Source organism: Emydura macquarii, unplaced genomic scaffold (assembly GCF_026122565.2).
Source record: "Emydura macquarii macquarii isolate MOO-44397 ecotype Brisbane River unplaced genomic scaffold, CSIRO-AGI_Emac_v2 contig_312, whole genome shotgun sequence".
Taxonomy (NCBI): Eukaryota; Metazoa; Chordata; order Testudines; family Chelidae; genus Emydura; species Emydura macquarii.
The window spans coordinates 13,838,290-13,865,460 of NW_027130449.1; the positions used below are offsets into that span (position 1 = coordinate 13,838,290).

Below are 27,171 nucleotides of genomic sequence, written 5' to 3' on the forward strand. Positions count from 1 at the left end.
CGGGCGCTGTCTCCCCATGTGTAAAATGGAGAGGGCACATCCCCTCCTTTGTAAAGCATTTTATGAGGAAGAGCGCTCCAGAAAAGCTCGGAATAACTGTGATATTACCATTGTTCTCAGGGTCCATAAAGCAAACAGAGATGCTATGGCATGTCAGCACAACGGAGCCTTACTTTTGCACTTGGACAAAAGATAAGCACAGGAGGACATTCAATGAAGCTGAAAGACAAGCAATTTAAAACCGGTAAAATAATTCTTTACAGAATCCATAATTAACCTGTGGAACTCACTGCCTCAAGGTATCAAAGGTGAGGACCTTGGGATGATTTAAGATAAAGAATTAGTCATTTATAAGGACAATGGGAACACCCAGGATAAGAGAAAACATTTTAAAAAGGGAAATAAACCCTCATGCCTTAGGGCATGAGCTACCAAGTAACAGAGGTTAGGAAGAAACTGTCTCTGTGGGCCACTTATTCCATAACTGCCCTCAGGGAGTTTCTTGTACCATCTTTAAAGCAGCTGGCGCTGGTCACTGTTAGCAACAGGATTCTGTCATGGAGCTGCCCAACCTGCCCTTTCAAACGGCTCACTTCTCCCTCCGCTTTCCAGCAACGCATTACTTCAAAGAGGAGCTCAGTCTGGAGAAAGCACCGAAGGAAGAGGAAACACAGCATCTATTAAATCCCTAAAACATCTGCGGCTGGCAACGGGAATTATTTTTCTTGAAACAAAACAACATTAAGGCTCTAGCTTAAATCAACCAGAGCAAGGAAATACTTAGTGAAGGACTTCCACGCTGTGCCTTCCTCACCCAGCCGCGCACTGCAAAGATCTCAGACAACCAGATGCTCTTACATCAGTCAAAGGCGGCTTTGCACCTTCTTTTATGCCACTCCCTCTGCAAAGGCCATGTTTCTTCTCCCCGCTCCCTCTTATCCAAATCCACATCTTTGGTGAACCCTCTGTAAAGAGGTCCCTTGACTAACTAGCACTCCATGGCTTCTTGTCTTGGCAGTGTTATCCCATGCATCATTCCTGGATTAGAGTAATTTCCTCATGGGAGAGACCTTGCTTTCCTTTGATTTTGTGAAGCACCATGTCAGTGGCCAAAAGAAGTAACTGAAGATGTCCCTGATTAGTACAGGCCCAACAATCAGGGTGTGTGTGGAAGGCTGGGGAGATATAAACAACAGTGAAGTTTATAAGTCACAGGCTAATCTTCGGTTTGATGGCTGTTAAGATCTGGATACCCAAAGCTTCAGCCCCAATTTACTAGGTGAGCTAAACTGTATGGGACATAGAGACCAGATGGACTTCTGGTGACCGTCTATCCTGCTGAGATATTGCACCAGAACAGGGAGAAGGGTTTTTTGTTTAAGAGAATTACACGGTCCAAATGAGAGAGCCATTCACACAGAGTTACGGTCAGTGACTTCCCTGTCTCCATCCACAGACTTTTTGAGCACAACTCCAGCATACTATGACTTACAAGCCAAGCAGAAAATTGCTTTAAGAAACCTAGCTAAGCAAAGGAAGGCACCACAATTATCTGTGGCTGTTAAACTAACCCAGGGACTCTGGTTTCCCAAAGGGGCTGCTCTGTTCCTGAACTCTGCCCCAATTACTTTGGATCTGACAAGTGCTATCTTGACATTGCTTTGAATGGAAAGGTGCAAGCCACACCACTTTGAGAAACTGGCTTAGGAGATCACAATATACTAGGAGACAGATATTGAATGCTATGCCAATTAATACCCTCATCATGTAGCCTGATGCCCTGAAAGAAACTGAACTAGGCCCAGCAGTCTCTAACACACAGCTCTATCCTTGATTAACTGACCTCAGAGCGGAGCGGTGGCTCTACACATGCAGCTTTAGCATTAGCCGTGTTTGCTGCATTCCCCAAACACATTACAAATGATGCTACTCACGGCCCCAGTGATAAAATGCTGATGTTGTACCGCTTGTAATTAAGTCACAATTAAGTCTAATCAATAATGATTCAACAATATTGTCCACAGGAGATCTCTGCTCTCTCTCTGGCAATGCAATTATTCACTGAAAATGAATTTTCCTTTAGTTAAACACATGCCCTTTGAGGTTGCAACTAAAAGGTGGTGATCTACTCTTAGAGGCTGAGCATTCACAATCAGACCATCTGTGTGCACACGTGCAAGTGTGTCAAGTACACTGGTGTGAGACCGGCACAGTGCAGGCAGGAACTGGGAAAGATTCCTCCACACAACTCTGCCAATCCACTTCGATCCTGTGCTAAAGCAGCCCCTGCTGGCCTTACTCCTACACACTCTGATCTGCAGCCCAGCCCAGCCTATCCCTCCTCCAGTGCATGTTCCACCCTTCCTAGTCCTGACCAGCAGCTTGTCTGCTATTCCTCAGCTCCTCTCCTACATTCCGCCAGTGCTCCTCAGTCCTGATTTGCAGCAACCCCACCCCTACTATTCTGAATCTCTTATTTGCAATCACTGTGAATTATATCTCACCGTGATCCGTTGTGGAAAAGTGGGGAACTCAGCTGAGATCAGCAAACCTCCCTCAATTGCAACCTGAATCAGGGTTTGAACCCAGGTCTCCAGAAGTGATAGGCTACATCATTTAGCAATTCTGTGGCTAAAATCAGCCCAAACAATAAGCAGAAATAAAATTCCACTCTTCCTCCTGGAGAGCAAAGCAATCTGAAATACCAAGTCGTATGCCCCCAGTCCAGCCCCTTTTTTAGGCAGATATGTTGATGGGAACTGCCTAGAACAAGTGGACATAAAAGAGCCCTTAGCATGAAGGCAGCTTATACATAACATTAGTTTCAAGAAAATCCAAAAAGTCTAAACCTAAGCAAAACATTTGGATTGATGTGAAGGGGCTTTGGTAACATGCTCTCCCAGAGCGCGCACACAGGAATGGATGAACTGAAGCGGTTGTGTGAAGCTAGTGACGTGTACAAAATCTTCCTCCCCATTCCTGATGAGAGAGGCTGGGGAATTGCATCATCATCTTCTGAACAGCCAGGACTGCAGCAAATTAATCTGTTCACCTAGGCTACAGGCACAGAATCATGTAGCAACAGACTAGAAAGAGGAACATGCTAATCAGCCTCAGTAGCATTTTCGTGTGGTTACTCAAGGGCACAGAAAGCCTCAGTGGCACCTGAGGTTAGCTAAGGTACGAGTAAGTTATAGGCTATGCTGAACTCTTCACTAGCAAAGTCAAAACAGTTCTCTGTGCTGCTCTTACTTCCCCCAAAGAGACTGCCCTCATCTCCAGAGTGTCCAGTGCTTTCTAGGGGAACTAAACAGCAAGCGATTAGTGGGTTTCTTAAACATTTCCTCCCCATCTTTGGCTAGCAGCATGAGTATAGCATTCCCTTTCCCTGCCTCTTACACTAACCCCAGGTGCCCCAAGAACTGCCCAAGATTTAACTAACCGTGATTAAGTCTGCAACTTTCCACGAGGGTAAGCCTGCTTCATTGCTGGCCAGTTTCTCAGCTCTCCCTGTTATTAACAATAGGACTGAATGCATGTTAGTCTCTCCATGCCCAGAACACAGCTCAGAACTGCAGGATGAATGTCCAAAGTAAGGGGACTCGCTTTACCTGCTTCTCTGAAGGCGAATGTCAAAGGGGGGAGAGGGAGATGTTACTTTCAAGTCTCTCTCCAACCTGCATTCTCTGGTGCTAACATTAGGGGGCAGACTCGGGCCCCACATTTGTAATGAACACCACCACGAAGTTACCACTCAGCTTGTCTACAGCAGGAAGCTGTTGTGCAATAAGCCACCGTGCAAATAAGTGTCCACACAGGGATTTTACTCCACACCAACTCCCTGTGTGGACACACTTATTCCACACAAAGAATGCCTTTGTGTGGGTTAGCTTAATCCCCTTAATCCAATTCCTCAATGGACTAAACTAACTCCAACAGAGGCATTCAGTGCAGAGTAAGTGTGTCCACATGGGAGCTAGTGCAGAATAGCTATTGTGCTTTAAATTCACACCTTAGTTTATTCCACAATACCTTCCCTGTGTTGACAAACCTTCCATGTAAGAGGGCAAAATGAGGCTCCCAATGGCATAGCTACCAGGCCAGGAAGGCACTACTCTTCCTTTGTTACAGGAAGGTTTGGGAGTGAAGATCACTTTTCTATTAATGCAAAGTTGGGGACAGTTTCCCAGCTGCAACATGGATCTGACCATTAATTGGGGACTGGTGGAAATACAATTCAGTATCAGCAAATCTAAAATACAAAGTACAAGAAAGGAAGCATGCACGCACATGTGCACGCACAGCTAAGTGACTACTTAAAAACTGAGGTCAACCTGCTGTTTGTGAAAGAGAGAGAGAGATTAAATCTGAGCAAGGTGTACTGTAGACAAGTATGGTACAAGCTTCCTACAATTTAGGACAGAAATATTTGTGCTAATCTCCTCCAAAACTCTGACTGAGCAGTCCTGGGTTCCACGTAAGCAGCAACTGCTAATGGTGTCAAACCGCATGGGAAAAATGTGAGGTAAGCAAATATGCACACCAGAATAGGATGAGACCTCTCAACTCACCTTTTGAACCAAGGTTCCCAAAGATGAAAGCCTGGTGAATTATAATGGGGTTCAAAAAAAACCTAGCTAAATTCATGGAGAATAGGCCCATCAATGGCTATTAGCCAGGGTGGGCAGGGATTGCTGTCTGCCAGAAGCTGATAATGGGTGACAGGGGATGGATCACTTGATGATTACCTGTTCAGTTCATTCCCTCTGAAGCACCTGGCATTGGCCACTGTTGGAAGAGAGGATACAGAGCTAGATGGACCATTGGTCTGACCCAGTGTGGCCGTTCTTATGTTCTTAATTAACCCACTTGGCCTTCAAAGTATTTTGGTCATGCTTCTAAGAGAAAGATTCAGAGTGTGCAGGAAGTTTGCATTTCTTTTCCTTTTTTTTCTCCCCACTGTGTATCCAAATGACTCCTCTGGTACTTGAGTCAAGTGTATTTGAGACAGTCACTAATGTGAACTAGGCATGCCCTGTCAAGGTGAAGACAGAATAGCACTTCAGTGTTTTTATGTCCTGTCTGGTACCGTGGGAAGATCAGGAGTGACCTCAAGATGACATACATTAAAAACAAAATACTTAAAATGCACTCAGAGCAACTAACATTAAGAATTTACGGCAGACAGAATTGTGGTAATCTGCAAAGAGGTCTCTTGAGGGCGTCTTTGAGAAGGAACATTCAATCCTAAATTAACATCACTAAATGCCACAGCTTTATTAAGGAAGCACTGCTTATTAATAATGAAAACTCATGTCGAAGTGATCTGCGTGCTGTACAAATACCATTACAGGGCTGATGTACGTGAAAGACTCACTTAGACACTCTATCTTGCAGACTTGCTAAGACAACTGGCAGCTCTGGACATAATCCAGCAGAAGCACTACACTCCCCCAGCTTTCACTATGCCAGGGTTATTTCAGCCTCTTGCGAGCCAGGCCCCAGCATGGCCTGTGTGTCACTGAAATGCAGTTACAGTGAATCAGACAAGGCCAGTCCTGAGACAGATGGGAGTTGTGCACAAGAGTGTCGTACATTAGCAGCCGTCTTTGAAGAAGGCTGCGCATAGCACTGTCCTAGCTGGAGGCAGGATACTGCAGTTTCACACAACTAGTCTCGGGTCTGTGTCTGTGTGCAGAGACAGCTGGGGGGAAAGGAGGAGAAGGAAAACTATCTGAAAACTCCTGCTCAGCACTTCAGTCCCATCCACCTAGCCAGGAAGTTAATTTTTTTTTTTTAAATCCCTGCAGCCTCCCACCACTTGGCAAAGGAAGTGAAGATCACTTTACAGATATCTCCTGGTTCCCAATAGCTATATTGGCATATACATAAAGTCAGCAGCATATTTAATTAGATCCAATTGACTTTTAAACGTTTAGAGTTTGAGCATAAAGATAGAGACTGGAGCCCGTTAACACATTGACAGGTGAGGTTGCAATGCGCTGCCTTACACTAGCCCAGAAGGGGCATCTGTTCAGTTCTTGAAGGATCATTACCAGGTAGGAATGAAATGCAGCTCAGCCTGTATGGCAATGTGGCTCTGGACTAGCCCTACACTATGTTTGACTACTAACCTACCCTCAAAGAATGACACTAGAAGAATCAAGCTGCTCAGTGAATAGCCATCAGAAAAGCAGGTCTCTCTGCTCACAGAGCTGTAAACAAGGAGACCCAACACACTCAGCAAGTTCCAGCAAGAACTTGTTTTTATTTTAAATGGAATCAAGCTAATCTTTCAGGAGAATTTCTCTCTTAAGCCTACATGTGCTCTATTCCAGCAGCCCGTGTGCTGGTGTCCAGAAAGTAGACATGTACCCAAGGGGGGGTCTCACAGAAAACAAAAACAAAATCAGGGTCATTAACAGTACTTACCAGAGTGCCTGCAAAATTCTCGCCTTAGGGAAAAATGATAAAAGGTTCCGTATTCCTAGGACCTGGTATATGTTTTCAGTCTTTCCACCTTCCAAGAGCTAGTACAAATCTGCCCTCACTAACATTTTAGACATGTATTGATAGCAGTCTATGATATACAAGGTTAGGTATATGGGAGTTGAAATTTTCAAAAGAAAATTGATTTAGAAGTTCTCAGGCATTCAGAATTCAATACAGCTTACATGTTAGACGTAACTGTTCAACCCATACAGCTACTTGATGGGTAGAAATGTCATTTATCTGAAGATAAAAACCAAATAAATAAATTCAGCGAGCTGGTATTGAAGTTCAACTGTTCCAAAGACACTCAGAGCATGTAGCCTTGGACAGCCTACTAACGAAGAGTTTCAGAAACCTCAGTGCAAACAAATCTGGCCTTACCTGTGGACATAAAAAATGGAATGCGAAATTTCCCACTAAGCACCCTTGCCCGCAGATTCTGCAACGTACTCCCATCAAAAGGCAGAGCACCACAGACCAGCACATACAGGACCACACCGAGACTCTGCATTCAAAACAAAGAGCACACATTAGTAACGTCAAAGGGGACATGAGAGGCTCTGGCGCCTGCAGGGAACAGTAGCAAGGTGTAGCTTTTGGAAAAATGCTAACCCAATGAGAAAGGATACGGTCACGGTTTAAAAGCCCCAAACTGACCCTAACTCAACCTCCCAAAGACATCTGTTCAAATGATAAGCCTGAGACAGGTTTGCTCAAAAAGGCTGCAACGATCCTAAAATCCCAGCCCTCTATCTGGGCAGCCCTCCATCACCGTAACAGGCGACTTTGGGCAACTTTCCTTCCTAGTGTAAATCCAGTAGGTTCAACAGAACAACCGTTTGTCAAATTCATTTATGGCTCTGTAGCAACTTTAAGTTCACATGGAGCGCACAGAGCTCAACTCATGCCTCCTAGATCCCGTCTTAAAGCATGCAGAAGATCTGGCCAGGAAAACAGAGGCATGGCAGGAGCTGCACAGCCACACTAGAATGGCAACAAACTGCATGCCCAGTTTTGAACCAGGATCCTAAGGCTCACGTAGCCCTGCTTTTGCAGAGCTGTTACCAGAGCTAACACCTGTAAGGGGACTGTTTCAAACTACTTCACTGACGTGGGATGGGAAAGCAGATGCTAACCTTATTTTGGCCTTTTGCTTGATTGTGCCCTTTTAACTGATCCGTTTTGAGGGATATGATCTTTTCTTGCTACAAATAACCACACCAGGTCAAACCATGTACCAGTGAGAAGTTGCCCATTCAGCTTGTTAAATATTAAGGGAATCTAACTCTTAAGACCAAAGCAAAATGCATGTGTATTTCCAGACAACCCCTAAAATATTAAGTACAGAGCCTTATAACAAGAAACATGCAATTTAATAGCTGGAATAAAAAGTTATATTTCTTTGAACAACACTATTTCCATAAACGGGTCCTTCCTACCAGAAGTATATTCAATGCTTTGGAAGTAAAGCCACGTGTAACAGAGCAGGGAGACAAGATCAAAGCAAAATACAGATATGTTCACTACATACCCAAATGTCAACCTTCGGCCCATCATATTCCTTCCCTTCAAAGAGCTCTGGGGCAGCATAGGGGGGACTCCCACACCAGGTTTTAAGCAGCTGTCCAGGTGTGAAGATGTTACTGAACCCAAAATCTGAAAGAACAATGAGATACTTGATTAAACTAGGAGTAGATGTTCCATTCCAACTGCTGTAAGCATCAGATGGTGTTTGTGTAAGCAAACTGCTGAGAGGTACAGTCCAGTGAAGTCACCTGCAATCCCACAAGGGCGGACTGCCACTTGGATCCAAGATAGGGAAACGTGAGACAGAAAGAGCTGCACTATAGTTTCTCTGGTCCTCTGCAAACCTTTGAAATGTGCTCTTATGCTTACAGTGGGACATTTGGCAAGTCACTGAATTCCAACTGCCAGGCAAGCACGAACGCCTAAAAGTCTAAGTAGGCTGCACCTTTTAACAACAAACCATGCGCAATCAAGCTTAAATGCAAGGTCTTTTTTCAAATGAATGGGCATGTGCTGAAACCTCGGTTGTTAGCTGACATTTTGAGCAAGCTGAGGTGGTTTGGTTCTGTAAGCCTAACGTTCTGCAGGAAGGCAATGTGTTCCAAAGAGCTTTAGATCATTCTTGGGAACCATTAGCATATTCTAAGGAGTGGATGATGCACCTTCACTGTTCAGATTGTGGCTCTAATATAATGGATTAATGGGCTGCCTGGTTACACCATCAGCTAGTTTTGACGTGCCACAAAATTGCTTGTGGCAGTGGATGGAATAAGGAAGCATTGTGTAGTGTCAGTGTCAGGGCTTTATGGGACCCCAGGATACTTCGGCTAGAAAACCACATCCTCTTAGGGTAGAGATAGTTCTACCAGGTCAGCGTGAAGGAATAGTGAGCTCTTTGAAGCTTGAGAATCTGGGGGTAGAAACAATGGGAAGGTGATTGGTAGGAAATGAAAGAACAAGACAAGCAATAAAAACACAGCTCCTGTGTCAAAAAACGTTAAAGGCAGAACTTAACCAAACCTCCCCGCAAGTTAAAAACATGAGCAAATCTATCATCTCCACCACAAACTACAGCGCTCATCTTGAAAAACTCAATGGCAAAGAACCAGAATAGAACCAAGTCCAAGCTGTGAATGTTTTAGAAAACCATCATGGCTGGGATTGTCAAAAGGGCCTTGGAAGCTCAGCTCTAACAGCCTCAGGTCCTCTGACAATCTCAGCCTGCGTGCATAACATGCACATTGCCTGTGTGACACACACAAGCTATTGGTATGTATAAAAAAGACTGAGCTGTGTATGTGAGTGATGGGTGAGTGCAGAACTCAAAGACGTGGAAAAACTCAGACACAAGCCGTAGGAATGAACATCTCAGAGCATCAGCTATTTCAGTACTCCACCCAGTACAGGGGGCAGATTTTAAAAGCCTGCATCGATCTGCTCACAATCCATTTTCAATACCATTTTTTTCCAAAGACATCTTAAATCAGAGCATCTAGTTTCGCAGAAGAAACACTTGTGGAATAACGCATGTCTAGCATAAATGTAGGTGGCTTTAAATAGCTTTGTTCCTGGTTGAACACCTACATCAGATATTGTAGAAACAGTGATCCTAACCATGACTTCTACCAAGGATGTAGTCCCACACATGTAATTGGGACTAAAACAATATAAATGTCTCCTTGCTTCAACAGCATAATCAGACAGCTCATGGTTGCTGGCGTTAGCTGATTACTCTTGAACCAAAATTACCAGTACAACAAACAGGAGAAATGTTTCAGGACTCTCAAACCAGACACGGAGGTAAGGCAAACAGCGAAGCATAGGAGCACCCGTGTTCATTTTGCATTGTGGCTGGGCTTCAGAGGGGAAAATAACTCACTTTGAAGAACTTCCTCTTTGCACAGCATTTCAGACCCCACAATGTTTCATGCCTTTCAGATCTACAGTGAACTAATCAGATGGCTCTCTTTGATACAAAGTCCTGCTGAATGGCTGGAAATGGTTTTCCAGAACCCGCCTGTGCTTAATGAACTGTGGTCAAGTGTGGGGAAGAAACGGTCTTCTTAAAGCTGAATGGAGTAAGGAGGAAAAAGCAAAACTCTGCTTTTAAACAAACATACTTAGAGTCTATGAGCACTGCCACAGTCTAAAAAAATACCTGTTGGCTGACAGACCCACCCACCAAAGCACAACCAGGACTCCGTCCACAAAACAGAAGAAAAGGAAAAACCCATAGAGAGCAGTCTTACACCTGGTTAGGACTGAATGTAGGCTCAGCAGCTGGGAGAAGAAGTCTTAGAAAAGCCCTTTTCACTGTTTGAATCGACAGAAGTTAACTAATCCAGTGGCTGGCAGTGCAGTAGAAGCCCTGCAATAGACTAGGAGGAGGAATTCCAAGATGGACTAGATGTTGTATATTCTAGCTATTTATTTCCATAGAGCACTTGAACTAAAACCAGAAGGGGACATTAACATCTGTACAATAACTGGCTTTTGCCTTCAGAAGGTGGAAGAGGTTGAGGATGCATTCTTGTTAAGTGATGGCCTTCCAGATAAGATCCTCTTCTCAAACTGGCACCCAGGAAGGCCCTGGTGTTTATCAAGCATCTCAACCCCTGGCTGAACTTTCTGACTGCAAGCAAAGAGAAGCACAGTGCCAAGAACTACTGACTCTCAGCCTTTGAGAAGATGCACTGGAGAAAAACCCTCCATCAGAAGCAGCAAGCTAGGCAGCAAGGCACAAATAACATTTGCAGGCTTACAAACGTGTTTTCTGTTCGCCTGTAAATGAGAATAGCAGCACTGCCAACTTCCAGGCATTACTACTGCATTTTACTAAATGGCAGTTACTTAATAGCATCGCAGTTACCAATATTTAACCATAAAAAAAACCAGTGAAAGCTACATATGAAATCCCATTATACAGCAGTAGGAGCTCACTGGGACGTACACACTGGCAGGGATTTGGGAGTTTCCCATTACCCTCCAACAGGTGATTGGCAAGTTCCTGTTAAAACTGCAGAAGCTGGAGATTGCTTTGTACATAATACTAAAGATCAGACATAATGCACATTGCCATTATTCATCGTGTCACAGCACACTGCTTCCCACAGAGCTATGCATGGAGCACAAAAGGAACTATACAAAGTATCACCATTTGCTTTCTTTTCATCTTATATACTAGGACAGGGCAGGGTAACCAGGTGCTCAGAGCATGGGACTGGGAATCAGGATTTCTAGGGTCCATTTCCAGCTCTGCCACTGATTCTCTATGTCCCTGGGTAGGTCACTTAAGATTTCTGTGCTCAGTCCCAGACTGTGAAATGCAGAAAGAACAGACCTACCACATGGGGCTTGGGGAGCCCTTTGAAACGCTCTGTTGAAAGCAGCTTTAGAAGTAATATCATCTGCCTCACAGTGAAGAGGTTTTTAATGTAGAGATTATTAAAGGGTTTAGAAGTAAGGTTCTGCTTATCCTTCATCCTATCTGTACAGTTCTATGGATTTCCCAAGTATTTATTCTGGGGGGTCCTGCATGAAAGAAAGATCAGCTGCTACCACTTCTTTCTCTTGACATAATGGAATCACTGGTGTCAAATTATAATTGATGGGGTCTAGGGACAAAACTAAATACTTGGAAAATCCTGTACTATAAATCAGCTTTTCCAGGCTGTTCTTCAAATCACTACCAAGTCTTTCTGCCAAGTAAAACACCACCACCACATGGGTGGGAACTCTCTTCTAGAACCGTTCTGGGAGCGGAGCCTGGAAAGGAGAATAGTTTCCAGCTTCCTTAGGTTAAAAAAAAAAAAGTTTCCACAATTTTCCAACGTTCACATAACTTGTCAGCATGTTCCTATGGACATTTCTTCAGGGAATTCAGCCACATTCCAGATTCTGCCGGAGTTTTTGCTGAAGAGCTTTTTAAAAAGAATTGTACATGCAGAAATTTTTCCCACTCATCATAAGAGACCAGGCCTAAAATTGTTCATAAGTGTATTTGCATACGGTAGACATTAGTCATAAATAAGGCTACGATTTTGTCATGCAAATTTTTAGTTAATTTCATGGCAGGCGTGTGGGGGGAAAAATGTGTAGTCATGGAAAGGTCACCAGAGGAGTGTTGGAACATGAGCCCAGCACAGGAGCAGAACTTCCTGTCCTGCAGGGCTGAGGCCGGCTCCCTGCTCCAAGCATTGTGACTTATGTACTAGGTCACAGAACTGCTCAGGTTTGGGCTGTTCACCTTTCGGTTTCCATCAGCCCATCACTCATGTGCCACTGCCTGCTCTAAGATAATCTGAATTCTAAATAATGAGAAGCAAGACGACTAGGAACAACGTATTTTTAAAGAAAGTTAAATTCCTCTGCCAGAGTTGTGAGCAAAAGATTTTAATTTAAACCTAGAAAACGTACATCAAGATGTTGGCTCACTAAAAAGTTCCTAAACTTAGCTGCATCAGGTCAGTATTAAAATTGCTCCCAGACTGAGTAGTTCTGTGCCAAGTCACAGCCTGAAGCAAGTTTGAGTCAAGTTATAAATCCTTCTAAAAGGGGTTCTATAATTAAAATGCTGACAAACCTTTCACTATTTCAGCTCTGCCAGGTACTACAATATGGATATTCACCTAGATATTGCAAAGGAAAATGCACACACACATTATAGAGGGGAAACATAAATATATAGGGAGGCAGAGAAAGGAATCATTCACAGAGGACATGAATCATATGTGCCACCACAGGAGCAACTCTTAGCATTACACTCCTGCCACTGGGCTAGGAGAAAGATGAAGCAGAGGCGCTCTCCATGGAAGCCTATTTAATCAGACAGCATGGAGTCCTTTCCACAGCTTTGGTGTTTGCTGGGATCCATGCCTCAATGGAATTAAATGGATAGCTATTAGGCATCCCAAAGGGATAGCCTGTATGGTGTGGTGGCCAAAGTGATACAAGATCTACGTTTGTTTCGAGCAGACATTCCCCATTCATATGTATCTAACTCACATTAAGGACTAGTTGGTGTATCCTGATCTAAGCCTAGAGAGAGTTTAGGCCACATAGACCAAGTTCAGCCACTCTGCTCGCAAGGTCTGCGGAGCTGGACAGATGAGACACATTTTCACACTAGAAAGCAATACAGACATGGAGGTCTGTGTGGCAACAGTTTAGAAAGTGTCTGAAACGGGGGCTTTACGGGAAGGCAAGTTAGCTGAAAAATATCCATCCATCCCACCAGGAATTATTGGCACATGCCAGAACGATAGAAGCTCCTATCATTGTGCAATGAGCCCGTTGCTGGAAACGCATACATGGCCGTGTTGTATTATCTTCAGCTTTCCACTCCATTCTTCATACACTGCTAAGAAACTATTGCGGTTATTTTCTCTCTTCCGCACAAAGAGAATGCAATGGATCAAAATTTCTTTATTTTCTCTCAGCTTTCTATCCCTAAACTTTGTGATCCTTATTTTTCCACACTCCCTGCCCCACTTCAGAGAAACGCTACACTGAGAGCAAAGTCAATCTCTAGTTTTCTCTAGCCCATTGGAAAGGGCATTGGAACATCAGAGCTTTCGTAACATCAGGACTGCCTACAGAGTAAAAGCCCAGTCTTTAGCTGCATGAAAGGGCATATAAATCATCACTCCATAATTTGTCATTTGCTGGCTCTGGGCCATGCAGAAATCCTAAATTTCCTTTACCTGAACTGTGCTTCCTTCGTGCTGAGTAGCTTAATCAGCAAGTGCCTCCATTTATTAGCTTGTAAAAGTGGTTGCCTTCCTCCACCACCACTAGCCCCACCTCACCTGCTATTTTGATGTTAAGGTTAGCATCCAGCAGCAGGTTCTCTGCCTTCAAGTCTCTGTGAACTATGTTACAACAATGACAAAAGTGGACAGCAGCTACAATCTGCTTGAACTTTCTCCGAGCTTCTTTCTCAGCCATCCGTCCATGGGCTACCAGGTGATCTGTAGGGGACCAAGAATAGAACAAGTGGTTATTGACACAGGAAAGACAGCCAGGAAATGGACATCTGGTGTACTGATAACAAGAGATGTAAAGGGAGAAAAATAAAACTAACAGTATTTCACGACGACATTCTCCCTCCATTAAGAATAGGTACAAGCTTCATTCGAATTAATGCTTATGTTACTAGAGTGTGCTTAAACTCACTTGGAGGATAAAAGAGCACTTTTCAGTTACCACGGACACGTTTGCCATGGGACAGAGAATACTCAGAACTAAAGACTGTAATACCTGCACTTTCACACACACATTCATCAGAGGGTGAAAGTAAGAAACCACTCAGCAAGTGGTTGAGCCTACTTCTGGGTCCTCCTGACATCAACGGGTGCACGACTGGAAGCTATGTTAGGAAAGGGCTAATAAACGGTGTCACTACGACAATAACTCATGCTGCCTGCAAGTCAAGAGAAGTGTTATAAGACTTGAGACTGGTCTGCATTTAGAGAAGAACTACACTCAGCTGCACAAGTAAAAATACATTTTGGAAGTAGTATTAAACCTCCTGCTCAAGGCTCAATCCATCTCTATTAGAGACCCGGATACCATCTGATATGGCAGGGGCAGACTATCCCACATCTCCCTACTGAACCATCAGGTGCTGGCCAGAGTCAGAGACAGGATTCTGAACTAGATGGCCCTTAGGAATTGCCAGACTTGATCAGACCCATGTTCCTACAATATAAAAGGCTCATATTTTATCAATAGGATTCTGGTGACTAAACCCTGCAATGCAGAGTAAGAATAGGAGTACAACTCCATAATGTATACCCAAATGTATTTCATTTTTGCAACACTACATCACTTCCTAAAGTGAGGAACATTTTAAAATGTGTATCCAGGAATTTAATCACCCTGTGCCTTAAATGCGTCTTCAAATTTCTGGGAGTTTGCTGTTTCAATAAGTGACATTCATGTTTTTATGTATCTGCACAAGTGTAATGGAGTGATACTTTCTGCATAACTAATTCTTCATTGTAAAAGATGGATAAAATACTACTCCTGGAAGAAGTCTGGGTACCTTACGACATTTTGTTGCAATATAACTTTAATTTAAACAAAAAAAGAATTTCACTTAAAATGTTACATTTGCTGAAGCTGGGCTTGTTCTTGGAAATGTCTCATCCAAATACTGAACCAACTTGACCGTACTTTGCGTATAAAATCACAATGGGAGGTGGCAAATTGCAAGCTAAACTAAATCAATATACTTTACAGTTAAAGAACCATACAACAAAGAAAACTTTAAAAGACAGGATTCATCCCAATAGGAATTGTGTCAAACTACTTAGGGTCTCAGTTTTGGAGAGAATTTCAACTGGCAGAAATGCAAACCCAAATCCACAGGCCTAGCCAAGTACTATCCTCAAATAGCCACAAGCTGATGCTTCTCTGCAAGCGTGCATGAGGGAAGGAAAGGTGGAAAATGAGATGGGAAAAAGCAGCTAGATCATAGTAGGCAATTGAAACTGTCAAGGGTAAAAACAATGAGAGTTCTGTAGCACTTTAAAGACTAACAAATTTAATTTCTGCAGGCATAAGCTTTCGTGGGCTGTAACCCACTTTGTCAGATGTAAGGAATAGAAATCAGATTGGGGGTTTATATATACACCTAAGGTTAAGGAACAACAATGGGGAAGTTAGGTATAAGATAAGTCCATTCAGTTAGAGTAGTTGAGGCCTATTCACAACCATTGATTAGGAGGTGAGAATGTGTGAACAGTGACAATTACTTCTTGTAATGAGATAACCATTCCAAGCCCATATTCAGATCCAGTTTGATTGTGTCAAGTTTGATATGAGTTCCAGCTCTGCAGTTTCTCGCTGAAGTCTGTTTTTGAAGCTTTTTGTAGAAGTATGGCAACTTTCAAGTCATTTACAGAGTGCCCTGGGAGATTGAAGTGCTCTCTGACTGGTTTATGGATGTTACCATTTTTTATGTCTGATTTGTGTCCATTTATTCTTTTGCATAGTGACAGTCCGGTTTGGCCAATGTACATGGCAGAGGGGCATTGCCGGCACATGATGGCATATATCACATTAATAGATATGCAAGTCAATGAGCTCCTGATGGTGTGGCTGATGATGAGGACCTGTGATGGTGTCACTAGAGTCGATGTGTGGCCGGAGCTGGCAACGGGGTTTGTTGCAGGGGTATGTTCCTGGGTTAGTGATCTTCTTATATGGTGTACGGTTGCTGGTGAGTATTTGCTTCAGGTTGGGGGGGCTGTCTGTAAGCAAGGATAGGCCTGCCTCCCACAGCTTAAGCGAGTGAGGGATTATCTGCTAGGATAGGTTGTAGATCCTTAATGATGTGTTGGAGAGATTTTAGTTGGGGGCTGTAGGTGACGGCCAGTGGTGTTCTGTTATTTTCTTTGTTGAGTCTGTCCTGTAGTAGGTGACTTCTGGGTACCCGTCCGGCTCTGTCCATTTGTTTCTTCACCTCTCCAGGTGGCTATTGTAATTTTAAGAATGTTTTATGGAGATCCTGTAGGTGTTTGTCTCTGTCACGGGTAAGCATCTCCCAAGAGTGTAAGAGATTTTCTTGAGGCTGTGGCTGAGCAAAGTAGCATTCAAAATCTCCCTCTCTAATTTATTGCAGCAGTGGTTCTCAGTCTGTGATCCACTGATCACTCAGTGTCCACAGAGCACTTGGGGACAGCCTGAACAACTGGCAGGTCATACTATGCTGGCTCAACCTCCTTGCTTCTATCTTCTACTAAAGCATTCCATGATCATCTAGATAATTAAAGAGACAGAGAGGAACCAAGAGCCAAAGCCACCACCAGAATTATTAGAAATAACTAAGCAGTTTCCTAATATTTCTTTGCTCTGTAAGGAACCACCCTACATGTTGCATGATTTGCAAATGGGGTTGGAAGCGTTTCCCACAAGACTGTTAAGATGGAGACCACGCTATGAAAAAGCGTGAGGAATCCTGATTTAAGGCACACTACCCCAAATATCCCAATATTTATAAGTTGCCATGTTTCCCTAACAAATGGGAAGAGCAACTCCATACAAAGCTCTAAACCATTACCCGAAGTTGGGCCCTTCTCAGGAGAGACTATACAGCAGGGCATTTATTTCATAGCTTTCAGATATGGATCAGTTTTAAAAACTGGAAGATAGCCACTGCTTGAGATGTGAAAAAGCTACGGTAAATTAACAACAGTAAGTGGCGCACAGTTCATGGCACCTACTGAAAACAAGCTGCTGCCTCAAATTCGGAGGCATTTGGGCAGTTCATTCACTAGCTGAACTTGAGCTTTAACTTGTAACTTTCTTGGCTCAAAGCAATTTGAAAGAGAGTTATGGACATGCCTGTTATCTTTCATATCCTCCCAGTTAATTACACAGTACTCTGCGCCATAGTGGAGCTAAAATAACGTCACAGAACAGATTAACCAACACACCAAACCAACCCAGGAATACTTGTTCTTCTTACCCTTTCTCTGCATACTGCAGAGAGCACATAACTGTTAATGCTTAGATGCCTCGAGAAGTTCAGAAAGAAAGCGGGATAGGCTACTGGAATGCTCTACACCTTCCTCGCCCCCCCATGAGGAAGGCATGAGTATTAACTAACAACACTAGGAGGCCAGCTAGAATCACACGATCTTTGAAAGCAGACAGAGAAGGCACTGGCCCCTTGTAATGATGCTTTAAGAATGTAAGCTGCGAAGAAATGTAATAAATGAAGGCTAAACATCACATCCTCCCCTGGTTCGAAAGGCCATTTACTCTAACTGGGTTGCTGATTTGAACTCAAAACGCCCCAAACCCAAGGTCTGATTGCTTCAATATATTTTACTCCATAAACTGCATTAATTAGAGTGCTTGAAAGAGATGTCCATTTTTGAGAATAAAAATAAAACACTTCTGATGGTTTCCCATCAGGTGGCTGCTTTGCCAAACCACCCATTAATTAAAATACCAGAGACATAGTTGTCTTGCAATAAATACTAATTACTAAGATACATCAAAACACTTCTACTTGCTTCTGATGAAGGGTAATTCATTTCTTCTGATTTCTAATGCAGTTGGATAGAGTTTGACTAATTTTTCCCAAAAAACTTGCCAATTAAGTTTTATTTATTCCCACAGCCATTTATGTAGTAAGCAAATCTGCAGTGGCCTCTTGGAAGGGGATACAACCCCTATTACAATGTGACCCTGTAAACATTTCCTACCAAGGGCACTGCTTATTACCTCAAGTAGTTCCAACAGATCCCAGTAAGCACTGTGCTTTGCAGTAAGTTCTTTACTCATGTGAGTCGTCACATTGACAAATGGGGCCCGGTCCAATGTAAACACTCCCATAGATTTCAGCAGGCTATAGAGATCATGTCCCAAACAAAGCAAGTCACTTATGTGCTTCAGTCTTGGCAGGATTGGGAACATCATTTGCAAATGTAGTAAGCACACCTGATAATGCAAAATTCCAGATTCTGGAGTCTCAACACTGAAAATCCATGTGTGCATTTTAAAAGGGTTCTCAAGTATCAGGACTGAAGGCAAGAAATGAAACTAACTATTCAGTAAGGAATGTTTCTGGAAAGTTCCCAGGATGGCTCTATCCAGATTCAAATACAAATGAGGATGAAAACATGTAAGAATAAAAACTGTACTTGGATCATTGTTAAAACCACATTTCACAACCTACAAAGCAACTGCCACTTCAGGACTTCCATTTCTACAGATTTCAGCTGTTCTAATCAGATTCTAACAAATTTGTTTTCCATTTAAATCAATCTTCATTATTTCAACCAGCTACCACCACTTACAAACAGACTGCAGGGATGACATGGCTTGTAATTTAAGAGCATAGTTTATTAGCACAAGCAGATTTTGGGCTAGCATTTGGAATTACATAAGAGGCAGTCTCCTACCGCCCCACACTCAGGTCAGCTTCTGGTATGACAATTGCCATTTTTAACCCTTTGTTTTTCAGCTGGCTTAGGCATCACTACCTCCACATTCAGCTATACACACACATTTTTGGTTTAATGAACACTTCAGAGTTTGATTCTCAAATGCAACTCTCCCAGACTGTCTGCACATACAGCATTGTCTCCTCTTTTAGAGCATACTGCTTCGTTAGACTGCAAAAATTCCTTTAAACGTAGATGTGAAATTTCACTTCTAATGAAGAAAGCCTAAGTGGAGGCCCATCCCTGAGCTTTGCATGTAGGCACTGCATTTAGCAGAAATGCTGATATTTTTGCACCAGCTCTAGAAGGATAAAAACAATGAAGCTACAGAATACTTCACATACCACTGAGGGCAACAGTATTCAGAAATTAATCATTACTAGCTTAGTCTGCAGAACATCTCTTGTGCAAGGCAAGTCACAGATGGCCTGAACGCTGAACTGGGGCACAGACACCTTAGTCCCAAGTGCATCAAATCCAGAAGCACAGGCCCTTGCTGCTGAATGCCATGCATTCAAGGTTATCCTCAAGTGCCGTCTTCTATACAGAAAACGATATATATGCCTCTGTTTCAGGTTCTTTTCTAAAAGGGTAAATCATTGCCCTCCACAGATTAATACAAGAGACCAAGCCTGCTCCTGCTGATTTAGACAGAAGCAGGCTCAGGCCCAAAGGGAAAAGGCATAAAGCAAGGACTGGTTCTCAGCAGATTCCATCCCTGGTTCCATGATGCATTCCTTGTGCATGACTCAGGTTACGATTCTGTTAAGGGTATTTTCAGTAACAGTCAGGGACAGGTTACGGGCAATAAACAAAAATTCACAGAAGCCATGACCTGTCCCTGACTGCTGCTAAACATCCCTGGGATGGGGAGGGACTGGTAGCTGCTCCAGCCCCACTGTTCCAGCACTCCTGCCTGTGATAAAAAGGTCTTAGAACCTCACCTTGTAGCCAAACCCTTCCAGCATACCCCCACCAGTGACTGGAACATCAGGAAAGTCATCTTCATTTCATTCAACTTTTATTATTAATCTATATTATTATTATGCATTATTTGTATCATGGTAGCACCTAAAGCCCCTGCCCCACAGTGCTCATGATCCAACAGACCAGAGACACACAAGACAGGTGGTGAGACAAGGGCACAGAGGTCACGTGACTCGCCCGAGGTCACATAGCAGTTTGGTGCCAGGGCCACAAAGAGAACACAAGCCTCCTCATGCCCAGTTCAACTCCCTGCTTGCTGACCACACTGTCTCAAAGAGTTTTTCCCTTGAAAGTCCAAACCACCACTGCACGGACTCCACTAAAGTAAAAATCACTTTTGGGGGCACATATTACTGTTACATCATCAGCCAAGATGCCTTTCAATTAAGATTAGGGGTGGAAATACTCCCCCCGCCCTCACCTGGTTGCATACTCTATCCATTGGACAGCACTTTGAGTAGTCAGTTTCATCCTCTCTCCTGCACAGCCCCTTCATTTCCTGTTTTGTTGGTTGGTCTTTCAGACAGCAACAGAGAAGAGAAAACCTCTCTGAACTGTGATTGCAAACCTAGTTGCAAACAAACACTGAACTGTGATTGCAAACAGGGGATGGACTAGAAAAGCTCTTAGGATATTTAGTTATGTCTTGAGCAATCTCTTGTGCAATTTCTGTTTACTGTTTTGAGTTCCAGCTTAGAGACATGCATTCTTTGATCCAGTGTGTTGACTTCTTAATGGTACAATTATCCTTCCGCTCCTTTGTCTTATAGTCCCTTTTCTCTCTAACAATCTCCCTATTCCTGTCACTTCACCTTTTATACCTTAACACACCATCTGGGCCATTTGTTTTACAGTCCTTACTATTTACTTCCACTACAGCTCACTTCCTCTTTATTTCTTGTCTGTTTCTCTTCAATTACATTTTACATTTTATTATAGCTTATTTCCTGCATGTTTAATTTTTGCTTTATCTTTCTCACAGCTTTTTAAGTGTTTTTCTAATGTATTTCTTAAATTACTTAGAGACTCTTTAGTTATTTTTCCTCTCGTTTGACTGTACTGTTCTTCATTTAAGTTTTCCTCCTTTCCCCTTATGCCACTGTCTTCTCTCTTTCTATGTACTGTCCCTATTATTCCTACTATCTGTCTTTCCTGTCCCTCCTGACCCGGACTTTTCCCCCTTTCTGCTCTGTTCCTGGCATGCCTCCAACGATGCAATTCGGTCATAAGGCCCCTACCCACTGGCTCCCCACTTCCTGCCTCCTTTCTTTTCTGATGCAAGTAGCTACCTCACTGGCCTCTCTCCCTCAACTCTAGGCAGCCTTCCTCCAGACTCCACCAGCTGCTTCCATTGCTGCCCATCTGCAGCTGCTCTTGGGGGCGAAGGGGCAGGAAGGCACTCTGCCACCTGCTCTCTGCTGCTGATTTCTTCTTTCCCCCGCCCATCCTGCTTCCATTGCCCAGGAATCCTTGGAGTCCTCCAGGCGCACCTTGCCCCCACCCAGAAAAGCTGTTTTGGGCTCCCCTTTTTTAAAAAAGAAAAAAAAACAAAAACGTTCTAACACCATGCGGCTGCTTCTGAGCAGCTGACGTGTCACGTTTGACTCCACCACCGCCAGGACAGGTGGAGCACTACACTGGCTTATTGAGCTTATTCCACTGGTTTGTGAGCTTATTCAAGATGCTCAGAATCCTTCTGGGACAGCCTGGGTCACTGTTCTGTGCGCCACTGGCAAGCTCATTCCATGGATGGAGCAGCTTGCATCACTCAACAGCCACCTCCGGATGGACTGACAGGCACAGAACGGTCAGTAGTTCACCCAGGAGAACTGTAGCTTATACATTATGCCCTCCCCATAAACAGCAGCTCCTCCCCTGTGACTGTTGGTCCTTTATCCACTGTTCTGTGTCCCCCAGACTAAATGAGTATCCTTCCCCTCACCAAGGCATATCTGCTTTCCAATGCTTAATAGACAGTGACCCACTCTCCTTCAATCCCTGCCCTACAGTTTTCAGTTTTTCAGTAATTCCATATTTCTCAATCATCTCATTCATTTCCTAAACGATTTCTCAATTCACAGTAACTAATTTGTCATAAAGATCAACTTGAAACAAAATGTCCTCAGCTAGATGTCGCTAATTCCAGCCATGTGATCCCTCTGAAGGCGTTAGCACTCTGGATCAGAAAACCTCTTTCAGGAGAAAAACACCAGCTGCAAAAACCTTTTTCATAGTAAAATGTAGACACAGAAGAGTAAATATCAGTCCTGGAGATAAATCCTATTATTCAGAACACAAGCTCAGAAGACTAATTCACCGATAACTGGCAAGTCAGACAGTCCCAAGGTATTCCACCATATCAGCCACTCATCCTACTTTAATAAACAAGACAATGAGGTCCAATGGATAAGGACACTAGACACAAGGGATTTGGATTTTTTAGCTCTGGATCTGCTGATGACATGCTGAGACACCTAGGAGAGTCACTTGTCTCTCTGTGCCTGAGTTTCTCTTTATGTAACGTGGACATGATGATACTTCCCCAGCTTCAGAAAGTGCTATGGAAATCTACTGATGGCAAGCCCCATATAAGTTTGGTATTATTAATCATAAATATTATTTGAAGAAAAGATACTTGTGAGTGTTTTTAAGCTAATCACAACTTCATGTTTGTAATCAAGGGTTGCAGAGTATTTTTTTTTTTGTTAATATTAATGAGTAAACAGGTGAAATGGAAACATGTATTTAGCCTATTTTCTGTTTGACCTCTCAGAGAAAGGGGCACTGGCAAGACAGGTGGAACAAAACTGAGACCTACCTTTGAGAGAGACATTTCTTTGTTCACATTGTGTTGTGTGTTCTGTATGCACTCAAAGTGCAAGTTTGACAATGAAGTACAGTGCCTTGACCCTGCAACAAACCACCAGCAGCTCTTCCTCATTCCCGCTCACTGTTGGGCCTGGCTGCTTCCATTCTTGGACTGAATTATCACAATGTATTTTCAATCACAGAGGAGTCCAAGAGCTCATTGACATGCGGGCCATTTGGAGGGTCTCTCAGCGTAGACTGAGCCAATCTAATAAAAACTCAGGGACAGCAGCTCTGGTTGGGACTAGCCAGGACTACAATTCAGAAGCACTAGTAAGGGACAAGGAGGCTAAGGTTTGAATTTTGACATTCTTGAATAGCGACACCCTTTACAGCTTCCCCCATTGACAGAAATGATTAGCCCTCGGACAGGTAAATTGCATCTCATGCTCACTTGGTGTAAAGGTTTACACTTTTTAAAAAAAGCTTCTGAAAGTCTAAAGACTCCAAGTTCACTTCCTCACCTGAAACACAGAAGAGGCTACAGTATGCAGAAATATCTAACGCCACACCTCACACCTTATCCAACAGAAATGATCCTTCTTAGAGCGAGGTTTCTCTTCCTTGAAATTTTCAGAAGACTGAACATTATGGGTGCACTTTCCTCCTTATTTGGTTGTTCAGTGCAATGTCTGCACTTTAAAACTTGGCTTATATGGCCATAGGCATTCAGAAAGCATCAAACAAGCAACTAAAAATCTCACAACACAAGACATTTACTACAGAGGGGATCTCGCTGGTGTTCCATAACAGCAGCAGATAATGTGATTGTTGATGAGGCTGTTCCATCAATCCACCCTGTGCCCTGCTGAGATTTTTGCTGTGTTATGTGCATGGAAAATATTCTACTCAGGCAGCTGTAGGAAGGGAAGCTCAGCTCTTGAGATCACATTAGGGCTGCAAGCATGGCAGCCTATTCCCAGCCTACTTACCCACAGATTTTGGCTGGATTACCAATGGAAATTAAAAGTCACTTTAAACACTGAATAAGTAAAACCTTTCCCTTTCTCCAAAATCACCATGGTCTTTTTACAGGAGCTGCACTGTAAATGAATAGTTGGGAATTATCACCACACCTGTTGTGAGAAGGAAGACTCCTCCAAAGATATTCACGGTAAATCCCAGTGACTCCAACAAATGAGTTACCCGCAGAAAGGGCAGATACTTGAATGAAAGTAAACCCGTCACACAAATTTTGCCTACAAAAAGATCTGTCTAACACCTCCTGATTTCCAACCTCAGAATGACCTGAAGCACAAAGCATAAATAGATCTGAAGGCAGCCTGCTGCATAGTTAGACTGTTTCTCTTGACAAAAAGAAGATGTGAGCTTCTCTTCAGTTGTGAATGCTAATGATTGCAAGGAAAGATTATTTCCTAAATGGGCTTCTGCGCCCCTCCCCTGTTTTAAAATAAATCGCTTCCCTTGGAACAAAGAAGTTTCACTGACTGCTCAGGAAACTGCTGGGATTCTGGCTTCACTCTCTTAGACACAAAGTTTGGAGTTAATGGACCTTGTGTGAAGTTTGAAAACTGCCAGAACCTGCTAGATAGAGGTAGAAATTGACATCTGCTTTCTAGGACATACTGATAACTAGAGTCCTCTGCTCACAGCAGCAATTGAGGATACAGTACGGGGCAATGTACTGTAAATTAGCAATTCTACTGAGCTGAATTGACTACAGCATAAAACATTTCAGAAAGCAATTAGATTTTCGCTTTCTATTCATGTACAGGGCTATTTTTGCAGCCAACAAAATTCATTCCAAGTCTGTGTCTGAGCGTGCTAGTACATACACAATTCTCGATAAGAGGGAAATAGTTGGATTCTCTCTGCCAAACTCAACAGGAGCATGGTAAATAGATATTTTACCTCTTTGCAGCGACCCACAGAAAAGCAAAGCTTCCCATTCTACACGGGTGAAGAACACACACATTACTGCTACTTTGCTGTAATAATCACCCCCAACAAAGAGTAAACTGAACTTCACAAATCTGCAGAATTACAGGGCACCTGACACTTTTTGATTAATGGGCAACTTATGTTCAGAGCAGGGTTCTCAACCTTTTTTTTGAATCATGCCCCAACTTCGCATTTTTTGTTTTTAAACTCGGAGTCCGCCACCCACCCTTATACTAGTGAGAAGGATACTGCCACCTAGCATTGCTAATGTGTTTGTACAACACAGCCCAGGTAGATTGCCCAAGCCAAGTTATATTATAAAAACGCTCTAATCTGTCACTCAGTCACAACCCCTCGCACCCAAATTTGGTCCAGCCAACTGTCCATCATGAATTAGAAGGCTCACTGTGTTCCCTGCCCCCATTTGAGGACTGCTGGTTTAGAGAGAAAGCAGAAGGCTGAGCTGGGCAAAGCTAGCTTTTCAGACAGACAGACAGACAGACAGACAGACAGACAATCTACACTTGTTGATTATCAGTTATAACGTGCTTCCTACTTAAGTTGCTCCTTCCTTGGAGAAGCAGGAATCAGAGGGGCAGTGGAGGATAACTGCAGAAGCAATGGATGCAGTTTTCCTTCCATTAATAATTACTGAGTCATTAGTTATTAATTACAAAAGCTTTGAGAAAACATCACTACATTAAAAATAAATAAACTAAAATGTCTAAAGACGCATTTTAGGCTACCAGAACGGTTACCAGCTGTGCACAGTTCAGGTCTCTGGTTCTGTACCACACATTTTGGTTTGCTTTTTCGAAAGGAAGTAGTATTGGCTAGGTTAGAAGTTAGCGCATGGGACCATGAACAGACCAGAGTACGGTCTCAGTCCACGGCCCAAGGCCACACAGTAATTCATTCAGTATCTCTGAGCCTCTGTTTCCCTCATCTGCAGGCAGCAAGTAATACTTGCCTATATCCAGGAGTCCTGTGAGGACTCTGAGATCTTGGGAATAACAAGTAGTACAGAAGTACCAAGCAATGCTTTATTTGCTGCTGGGAATTGAAACATCTGCTTCTCTCTTCAGCATGCACAGGAATAGCAAGGAGGCGTCTCAGGCACAGCAGATATTGCTTACCATACATTATAACTCTTCCCCCAAATACACAGCACTGTGACGCTAGAGGCAGAGATCAGCACAAAACACACTCCCCAAAGGATGGCGTACCATCCTAAAGCAGAAGAAAGATGAAATTGTCCAATATAGAGTCGTGCTGCTTCAGAGTGGAAGTCACACAGCAGTTCCCTGAATACAAGGCTGTGTTCAGAGGGATTTCATGAGAAGTTCATTTGTTAATACACATGAAGCAATTTATCAACGTTTATTCTCTATCCCATTATACAGTCTTTTCAGATCACCTCTGGCTAGGTGTTTTGGCTTCATCAAGCATTTTCCGGGGGTCCAGGTAAAAAGAACAACATTCAGGATAAAATGGGAAGAGAATCTTGTAGCATTTAGCTGGTTTCAACTCCAAGAAGCTTCTGTGCTGGCGTAACTTGGACGTGAACTTTTCAGATGAAGTTTATAATTTTGCCACAATGGCTTTGCTGTGAACTGGTGACATCCCTGCTTCATTAAGAGCTTTGTCCTTTATTACAACCCAACGTCTGCTCCAGCAAAGTCAGAACCCTTTCTTATTTTCATGGCAAACATGAATGTTGATGTTAAGGGAAATATGATAATCTCAGTATTGACTGAACAGGAACAAGTTAGAGAAGACTAAACAAAGAGTGAACTCTTCAGTGTTAGCAGATGTGTCTCTAAGTTTCACTCCACAGTGAGATCAGAATAATATTACCTAGCACTGGGTTTAAACAAGATTGTTATTAGTGTACTTTTAAAGGACCCGTTTTCCTGACCAAACTGGACAAGGATTTTTTCCTGAGACTCATGCGAGCTAAACTGTGCTACAGACCAATCTTGCAAAATACTGACTCAATCACCTGGGGCAAAGAACTTTGACATGTGACTAAAACACCATCAGATTTTTCATTAGTCATCATTGTAAAATAACAATTTTGCAATTCTGAGACAGTTATATAATAGGGTTTTCAGACAAATAAGATCTGTCTACACTGGTCAAAAAAATCAAGCTAGAAACTTCTTAGCAAAAAATGGTATTTAAAAATGTAAGCTTCTAGGCTCTAGATTGCCAGACTAACAGGACATCAAAAGTTATCAAAAATCTCAGAGAAATCATATGATTTGAAGTACAAAAGACTGTAGATCTGCAAGACAGCCTGTCAGCTTAGACGTCATTAACATCAAACACCAACATCACAGCTGCAGCCAAGAATCTCACATTACAGCTTGCCAGTAGGTTTTGAGCACCACTTTAAAAGGCAGTTCTGAAATCACTATGCAATCGATTTAACCCC

The 27,171-nt window shown here is 43.0% G+C and overlaps 1 protein-coding gene across 4 annotated transcripts in view; it reads right to left on the reverse strand.

Moving 5' to 3' along the window:
- Positions 1-27,171, reverse strand: part of SIK3 (SIK family kinase 3) — a 131,889-nt gene that overhangs the window by 31,251 nt on the left and 73,467 nt on the right. For all 4 annotated transcript variants that reach the window (XM_067565945.1, XM_067565938.1, XM_067565953.1 and 1 more), the window contains exons 4-6: positions 13,827-13,988; positions 8,024-8,148; positions 6,874-6,997 (exon numbers count right to left, since the gene is read on the reverse strand). In XM_067565945.1, coding sequence (XP_067422046.1) covers positions 6,874-6,997; positions 8,024-8,148; positions 13,827-13,988 — 411 coding nt within the window. The remainder of the gene's footprint in view (positions 1-6,873; positions 6,998-8,023; positions 8,149-13,826; positions 13,989-27,171) is intronic.